We start from the raw sequence: 9,347 nt of genomic DNA, 5'->3' as shown, positions 1-9,347 counted from the left end.
AAAAAAAAAAAAAAAAAACACCAACCAAAAAAAAAAACCAAAAAAAAAAAACCAAAAAAAACCCCCACAAGATTTAACAAAATGCTTTGCTGCCCCCCAGGCATCTGTCGATTTGCATATACCCCGGACTCTTCTTTGGCTCCTAAACAAAAGGGAACACTTTCCCTCAGTGTCAGTTTGCAAGCAGAGCAGCGGCTGGCTTTAACACCGGGAAACACTGTAGCCAGTGATGAGTATGTCAATTTTAATTCACGGGAAAAACTATTTCCTTCTCTGCCTTTGTGGTTGCAATTGGGATGAGGAGGAAGAGGGAGATCTGAAATTGCCAGAGATGTTAATCTCTTTATTATTGTGGGAGGTACATTTTCAAATAACTTCTACTTGGACAATTGGTAAAACATCCCTGCATTTAAAGCGGTATTTCCCAGAAAACATTAACATGGCACAGTGGCCTCAGGGAGGCTTTAAGCAGGAGGTGGATTGACCTTTTAATTCTCGATCGGTGACCTGAAGGGTACCAGAGGCTGCTAAGCACATCTCTTCCCTTCGGTCTGCTTCAGAAAGAGCTGTCATCGCAAGATGCAGCTATTGAGTGAGGCTCACGATTTCGCTGTTCATCCTTTTGCGGGAGGGGTGGGGGAGGGAGAAAAGAAAAAAAATATATATTTCCCACACTGCCAGAGTAATGCCAAACTCTCTGTGAGTGGGAAGAGCAGAGCAGATGCTGGAATGTGATGCCAAAGCAGCTCCCCTTTCCCCTGCGCTTTTGGGTGCCTATAAATTGCTCCAGCGCGCTCGTCAGCCTCCTCCTCTCCTGGCAGGTGGCACCCGGGCAGGATCCCGCTCTCCCTTCGGCTCCGGCTCCGGCTTCGGCGCGGCGGCGCGGGCACTGGGCGGCGGGCACCGGGGCGGCCGGGAGGCGCGGCCCCGCTGAGGACTGTCGTCTCTGCGAAAAGAGAGAGAGAGGGAGGGAGAGAGAGAGCGAGGAGGCGAGCGGGGCGATCGCGAGAGGAAAGGCAAGTTCCAGGGAAAGTTGACTCGGACTGGCACAGCCTGCAAAAAAAAAAAGTCGATCGCCAGCGGGAGCATAAAAGTGCGGGCGGCCGAGGCGCGGCGGCAGCTCTCCCTCTCCCGCTCCGCTCCGCTCCCTCGCCCGCCCCGCGGCTGCAGCGGCCGCAGCGGAGCGCCGCGACCCGCGGGAGCCCCCGCAGCACCGGCGGCCCTCGGGAGGGCAGCCGAGCCCCAGCGGAGCCGAGCTCGCGCGGGCTCGGCGTTTTTTCGGCTCTGAGGAGGAACCCCACCAACCATCAAGATTTTGTCCAAAAGCAGACAAGAGGATCGCCCTGCGCTGAGCCGGCTGGTGGGCAGCAGGCGGCGGCTGATCGCGGCCGGCGCGCTGGGGGTGGTGATGGTGCTGCTGCTGGTCATCCTCATTCCCGTGCTGGTCAGCTCGGCCGGGACCTCGGCGCACTACGAGATGCTGGGCACCTGCCGCATGGTCTGCGACCCCTACGGCGGCACCAAGGCGCCCAGCACGGCGGCCACGCCCGACCGCGGGCTCATGCAGTCCCTGCCCACCTTCATCCAGGGGCCCAAGGGGGAGGCCGGCCGGCCGGGCAAAGCGGGGCCGCGTGGCCCGCCGGGGGAGCCGGGGCCGCCCGGCCCGGTGGGGCCGCCGGGTGAGAAGGGCGAGCCGGGGCGGCAGGGCCTGCCAGGCCCCCCCGGGGCGCCGGGGCTGAACGCGGCGGGGGCCATCAGCGCCGCCACCTACAGCACCGTCCCCAAGATCGCCTTCTACGCCGGCCTCAAGAGGCAGCACGAGGGTTACGAGGTGCTCAAGTTCGACGACGTGGTCACCAACCTGGGCAACCACTACGACCCCACCACCGGCAAGTTCACCTGCTCCATCCCCGGCATCTACTTCTTCACCTACCATGTGCTCATGCGGGGCGGCGACGGCACCAGCATGTGGGCCGACCTCTGCAAGAACAACCAGGTGGGCGCCGCGCCGGGAGCAGCCGGGGACAGGAGGGCAGCGGGCGCCGAGGAGCAGGGGGGTTCCCCGTGGGAGCGGGCGCTGTGCGGGAAGCGGGCGGAGCGGCGCGGGAAGGGCGGGAAGCGGACGAGGAGGGGGAGCCGGGCGGCCGCTGGGGGCGGCGCGGGTGAGTGGCGGGGGAGCGGAGCCCGAGCCCGGGCGGCGCGAAGCGGGCGAGGGGGACCGGCGGTCGCCTCTCCGCAGCTGGCGGGGAACCTGCGGGGTGCGCCGTCCCGCTCCGCCTCGGGTGCCCGAAGGCCACCGAGGGGTCGGATGTTCCGCTCAGAGCAGAGGTCGCCCAGGCTGCTGGGTGAATGCGGACTCGACGCGCTCTCCTCCCCGAGAGCCGCGCCGCAGGTGCCGCTCCCAGCCCGCTGTCCGGGCGGTTCCGCGGGCAGAGCAGCACCCGGCCCTTCCCGCTCCCGGCCCGCCCTGGCCGCCGCCCCGGCCGCGGAGCGCTGCCCGCGGCTCTGCCGGGACGGGAGCGGGGGGCGGGAGTACCAGCAGCGCAGCCCCCGCAGGGGCGTGAAGAGCCCGGCGCTCCCTCGGGGAGGGGAAAGACCCCGGCAAGAGAGGGGAGCCAGGGGCGGTGGGTGAGCTCAGAAGAGGGTGGTGCTGCGTGGGGAAAGGGTGAGGTGGGTGGGAGGAACGCCGCCACGGCACGGGACGGGGCTCCCACGCAGCGGAGCGCCGCTTTGACACGCTCAGCCCCCGGCGGGGAGCGAGGCTTCCCCCTGTCAGGAGAGCTGATAACAGAGTGAGCTCGGCGGCCGCAGACCGGAGCCCTTGGCGGGCCAGCGCAGGGGAAGGCGCCGGCTGACGGCCTGGCCCATGCCGGGAGGTACACCGGGCGTTCGGAGAGCCTGGGCAAGACCCGAGTCTGTCGGCATCCGCTGGGCAGGATGGAGACATCGGAAGTAATTAAAGGTCTTGCGATGCTACCGTCAGAAAAACAGAGGAATCATCCCTTTTAATCAGGATAAACGTTGCCACTGCGCTGGGAGAGGCTGTACCTGTAACATTGCCCCAGGGGAGCCGTCCTTCGCAATTCTGGGGCTCTTCCGTGCGTAGTTAACAGACACGGGTAGGCTGGCCCTAATTCCTACACCTTAGCGGCACCGCCATCCCTCAGGCTTTGGGTGCCCAGGGACAGTGCGAGGTGTCCGCGCGGCGGGAGGGCGAGGGACGCGCGGCGCACCGGCCGCTCAACAGGTCCCCCCTCGGCGCCCGAGCCGTCCCGGCGCGCAGGGGCTGCAGGGCGGGCCGGCGGCTCGGGCAGCCCGGAGCCAGCGCTGCCGCTCCCCCTGGGCTGTTCGCCCTCCGGCGGGCTAGGCTGGGGGATGGACGGGCTCCACGCCGTGTCCGAAGGACTGAACACCGGGCCCCGTGTCCCCGCCGTGCCGGGAGGCCGCGAAGAAACTCGTTCGTTTGCGCGTCTCCTCCCCCGCCGAGCACGGCCGGCTCACGGCCCTTTGTGCTCAGCGCACACCGGAGCGGCGGCGGCCGGTAAATTAATCTGATATGCCACTTAACCTTTTGTTTATGGCTCCTCAGAAGGACTGTGAGAACAGAATGATGAGGACATCAGCGGCAATTAATTAAATTAGAAAATGTCTACCATAAATACTGTCTCAGCAGACAAACCAGGACTAGTAAAACAAAGTACATCCTAATATATTCACTTTGATATCTTCCTACAAAAGCAATATTGCACACTGTAAGAATGCAATTGTACTTGCAATTAAAGAACTGATCTATTTTTACCCTTATTTATAATGTTGTAGGGTGTTTATTTTCACAAACCGTGAAAAATAAATACATAGCAGTAGTTTTAAAGAAGTATCCAATTACAAATATTCAATTGAACCTGAAGTCTAACCATTTCCAAATATAGCTACTTCCAGTACCAGACATGAGACAAATTAAACTCGTAGTTTTTCAAAGAAGAAAAAATCCCAAAACAACCAAACAGGGGTTCCATGTGTATATTTGTATATACTATACAAGATATTTAGGTAAATACTTGCATATAAATGGTTTAAAATTGACCCACAGTTATAATTCTTCAATGACATTATGATTTATACTTGAAACGCTAAACGATGATGTGACAGGCTTTATGTATATTTGTAAGGAAGCTCAGAAATTTTGAAAGTAAGTAGTTAAATGGAGTGACAAAGGTAACATTATAAATCCAGTGCTCTTTAACAATGAAAAAACCCAAAACACTGAAAAGTGTATGATTTACAGAAAAAAACCCAGTCCTAAGCAATACATATGTGGAACCTCAAGGTCCCCAGTGTTACCACATTGTCTGCTGTAATGGTTATCAAGCTTGAACAGGGAAGTGCTGAGATCACTCAGCTTAGGTATGTGTGTGCAGGCTGAGACCGCAGCTTCATGAAAGAACTTACATGGAACTTGTGAAATGTATTGTCTCACAATGCTTTCGTTTTGAGATACATTTACCCTCTTGCAGCAGTACACTACCTGAGAATTCATTTGAGACTGTTCTCCTAGCCTTTAAAAAGAAATTGCACTGGCTAACCAAGCAAGAAGGTAAACCCATTAAGAATAGCACACAGGACCTTTGCTGCTACACACTGGGCAGTAAGATCTGCATTTTGGTTTCTAGACTTTCAATACCCAGAAACTCTTTTTTTTTTCCAGCCAGTATGTACTATGTAAAATCTTGAAAATGAAATATCCATTGCCGTTGTAGCCAGTGTCCACATGCTGACTCCTTTAGGATAGTCACTGATGTAATTTGAATTCCCCCTTACCATCCACAGAAACACAACCTTTTATACAAATCCACAAAGTAGCATTTCATTAGGAAGTAAATTAGAATTTGAAAAGTCTTTTAAGCATTTTTGCTCACCATTATGCAAGATATTAGTTCTCTGTGAAAGTTTTTCTACCTTCTCTGCAGCCTTTTCACTCCTCCCCATTTGCCCTTTCCATTTCCACTGCCAGCAACCATCTCAGTCTGTTAGTTTCTCTGGAAGGTCTTCCCAGGGTTAATGGTCCAGAGCCTTCAACTCTGCCCTGCCAGCCATTATTCCAAAGAAAACATCCAGTATTTAGAATAATTGTTGTTTAAAAAACTAGCAAAACAGATCACCCCTGTAAACAATACCAGGCAAGTCAGAACCAAGAAGTCCTGAAATAGTCGGGGTTTATCATCATGCCATGTATCAGTTTAAATTTGCAGCCTGTCACAGCTTCACAAGCCTTTGCAGCCTTTCTCACTGTTCTTACAGGATGCATAAAGAATTTCCACCTACTGTGATTTTTAAGCTGCATAATGCCATAAGATCCTGCATAGTAAAAGAACCCCCTCCTTTTTAACATTTCAATATTAATGTGAAATCACATCACATGAAAATTTAATTTGGAAATTTATCATGTAAACTTTGAAAGGAATCCATGGAAAATTGTGACTTATAGCCTATTTTTCAGTTCAGAACAGAAAAAATCCCACATATAGTACACCAAGTCATGCATTATTACTTAGTTCAGATTTGCAATACCACTAAATCATTTACTGCTCTGTAACTACGCCAGAACAAAGACAAGCAACAAGCAGATGACGTGTTACACTGAAATAAATCACATACAACCATGTTTAAATATTTTACCAAACAGAGTCAAATTATATATAAATGATTTGGAGACTTACAATGGCACAGCCTGTTCATTGCTGGAAACCAACATACATCTTGAAATTACAGATTACTTCCAGTTTGCAAGAAATGTCAAATTTAATCAGTCATGGAATACCAAGGGAGAAATGGGAAAAAAGTATGTTTAAGGGAAAGTTGCAAGTGAAAAGCCCTCAATGATTTGTAAATTCCAAAAACCTCCTAAAGCAAATAGCGACTTGCCTGTGATTTTTCAAAGGTGCATCTCTTAAAACACAGGGAGATTAAATGTTTGCTTACTGAAATGTGGTAATAGCCCTTTTTCCAAACCCAGACTACGATGCTTACCTGCTTGTGTGCATGTGTGGGTGTGGGTGTACTTCTTGTATTCTTTTTTGCAGCATGATTCTATTACTTGGTATGACAATAAACTGCCCCTGGAAAAAGTCCATCTTGGGAGCTCCCTGTGGGCCTCCCTGTGGATCCTCACCATTGTCAATCATTTGTCCCACTGATACAAGTTACAATGTAAAATTGGTGCACGACCAGATCCAGTTCTCCCAACTCCAGCTTTTCTTACACATATATTTAAAAAGGTTCCAGACATCTACGGAAGACCAGGCAGTTGTGAATTCATCAGATGATTGAGAAGGGAGCATATTACTGCTTTAGTTTCAGAAGTACTGTAGGAGAAAATAAGCAATAATCACAGGAATAAACTACAATATATGTTGCCAGATGTTTAAAGTGGCAACTCATGCATGTTGAATAAAATGTTGAGGATATGCTTTAATTTCAACAGGCAGGAAAAATTCCCTGAGTTTTCTTAACCAGTCGTTCTGTATTTTATGTAGGTTCGAGCTAGTGCGATTGCTCAGGATGCTGATCAGAACTACGACTATGCCAGTAACAGTGTGGTTCTTCACTTGGAGCCAGGAGATGAAGTTTACATTAAATTAGATGGAGGAAAAGCACATGGAGGAAACAACAACAAATACAGCACATTTTCTGGATTTATTATTTATGCTGACTGATAATGAGTAAAAAGACCCACCAAACCAGTCAAGAAATGAAGCCTGCTCTTCTAAGTGATGGATTTGCGTGGCAAAAGTCAATGAAACAAGCACCCCAGCAGAGAGTGACCACTGAACACCTCAACAGCAGGGGAAAAAAGTTGAATGCTACCTGATTCACATCTGTACAACACAGAGAAACCTTATGTTAAAAAGCCACAAACCAAGTTAAACAGATGTGCGATCCACTTCCGCCAAAGCAAACACTTCCTCATTGTTAGTGTCCATGTGAATGAAGTTCTACATAGATCAAATTTTTACAGGGAAAAAAAGGCCCACCTAAGGACGCTGAGTTATTTCTTCAGTGTATATGATACTTTGATGTGTTATGGTCTTGCTGCTTTATCCATACTTCAGCTTTGGTTCTTGTGACTTACCTGCTAACAATGATGCTTGGAGTCCACTCATAGTGTGGTGAGGAATGATTTTACAATAAAAGGAAGAGGTAATCAAAATATACTTTCTCTCTGCAAAGAAATTGTTTGCCTTGTACTTTTCTTACCCTTCCACTTAAAACTAGACACTAATCAGCTTCAAGCTTCAAGCCTTAACTCGATGCTCCTGCTTTGTAGGTTTACATTAGACTTTTAACATAAAATCAATCCAGTGAAGTTATTTAAATTTTGTCTTTCCCTTAGCTGTCCTGTAAAAGAAAAACAAGGATAGCAGAAACACTATTTTCCCCTGAAAAATCCAACAGTTGACAAACTATTCTACTGGATCATATCCTTGATTCCACCAAAGCAAATGGAAAAACCCCCACTGCTATTAGTGGAAAAGGGATTTGGCTTTTAATTTGTATACATGTAAATATATATTTAGACAATTATTACAGGCCCATTCTTGATGGTTAGTTGTGTAAATATTTAGGAAGCCTGGCAACCACACCATCAGACTAAGGCAGAGTGTTTTCTTTGCAGCAATTAGTCTTCATTAGTCTTTTCACACTTAGTCTGTACCTGGGTACTATTTTTAATAAAGTAGTTATGGATTAACATACTGCAGATGTTCCACTAGAATTTCATAGGAATATAATGGGTCAAAACCTTAACTGTCTTAGGTGTCTTGTCTCACTGAATTTAGTGGGATTTTTCCAACAAAGGAAGAGGGGGAGATCTGACACATGAGAAAATGCTGTCACACAGACCTTTTCCATGGAAGCTAGTTACCAGCTTGTGGTAAGGCATGCCTATGAGATGGACACAGAGAAGCATATTACCAAAAAATGATAACACATATGCAAAGAAAGAAGCAGATATTTACATGCAAAAAAAAGAGCCTGTATTAAAACCTATTTTTCTCATTCATATAGATATAGATATATAAAGTCTCAAAGAAGCTTAATCCATATAGAGGATTAATAGCTTGGAGAACTAAATGAAACACAGATACATAGTTATAAAAATGCTTTAAAATCAGTCATAGCAGTAATGTCCACAGAATATTTTTATTCAGAAAATGGATTTATTATTTGTTTTGGTTTTGGGAGGCTATTTCTCTCAGGTTAAAACTTGCAGATTTCACTCAACCTAAATTTTAGCAAGATTATTAAATTTCTTTAGCACAGTTTGTTATGTTATTTAACACTTTGGCAAAATCAAGGTAACATTTCTATAAGTCATTGAAGAGTAATAGAGGCTACCCCTAGCACTGCTATTTCATATACTCTGTCACAAGCAACCTTGTCTAATGTAATAAGGGTAAAAACTTAGATTTATCTGTACTAAAATTGCCAAAGTGTCTGCCACTGACAAAAACGCTCTCCAGTGCTGGCTACTCGGCAGAAGTCTGATAAAGATTTTACACATCTCCCTAAAAATCTCGCTTGAATGAGGGAACCTTTTCTTAAACAGAACGTGTTACTCCTTCTGCTTTGAGCCATCCAGTTCAAAACAAATGCCGAGTGAGTCCAGGCTGACTGAGAGGATCGCCAGGCAAACTCATCCAGGGTTTACAAGGGGACATGGTGCTGCCAGCTGCTTGTGTATTATCTCAGCAGAACGGTTAATGCTTTTACCTTATGACAAAGTGCCAGCCTGTATCTGTACACTGTAGTGGTTACTCCTGTTTAATTTCTAGGAGGCATTATTTTACTAACAGATGTGTAACTGACTTGTCTGTTCGCTCCGCTGTTGCTGGCCAGTGCGCTCCCACAGCAGTGGTAGCTAGAGATTCATTACATAGTGTCCAACAGCCCTGCACTGAGCTAGAGGTCATTTACAACCAGCAATTGCATTTACTAAGGTGTTTATTGGTAAAGCTCAATACTACAAGACATACAGGGTCACATTTTGAAGAAGCTTTTGAAATCAGGCTACCACTGCTATTGGATAAGACCATTTTTTGGATAAATCACCTGCCCTGGTTAAAGTTAGACAAGAGTGAAGAACATTATGTGAAAACCACATATAAGGCAAACATTTCTTCCTTTTTCATCATATCTTGATATACTGATTTGTAAAGACTTATATCACAACCTTTGTTATAACTGTTACAACTCATTAAAACTGTATTATGTAATATATTTTGAGTGCTGGTGTTGCATCCTTACAAAAAGAAGCTAGTATGTTTCAGGTTTTACATGATTGCTGTGAG

General features: G+C 48.0%; 1 protein-coding gene across 1 annotated transcript; it reads left to right on the top strand.

The window, feature by feature from the left end:
• Positions 1-351: 351 nt before the first annotated feature.
• C1QL3 (complement C1q like 3) lies at positions 352-9,276 on the top strand. The gene is made up of 2 exons (XM_048306888.1): positions 352-1,996; positions 6,534-9,276. Exons 1-2 carry the CDS (start codon positions 1,409-1,411, stop codon positions 6,711-6,713), a joined length of 768 nt encoding a protein of 255 aa, XP_048162845.1. The 5' UTR covers positions 352-1,408; the 3' UTR covers positions 6,714-9,276.
• Positions 9,277-9,347: the final 71 nt, after the last annotated feature.

The sequence above is a fragment of the Corvus hawaiiensis genome, chromosome 1 (assembly GCF_020740725.1).
Source record: "Corvus hawaiiensis isolate bCorHaw1 chromosome 1, bCorHaw1.pri.cur, whole genome shotgun sequence".
In the NCBI taxonomy this organism is placed as follows: domain Eukaryota; kingdom Metazoa; phylum Chordata; class Aves; order Passeriformes; family Corvidae; genus Corvus; species Corvus hawaiiensis.
This window is presented reverse-complemented; position numbering and strand designations above follow the sequence as displayed.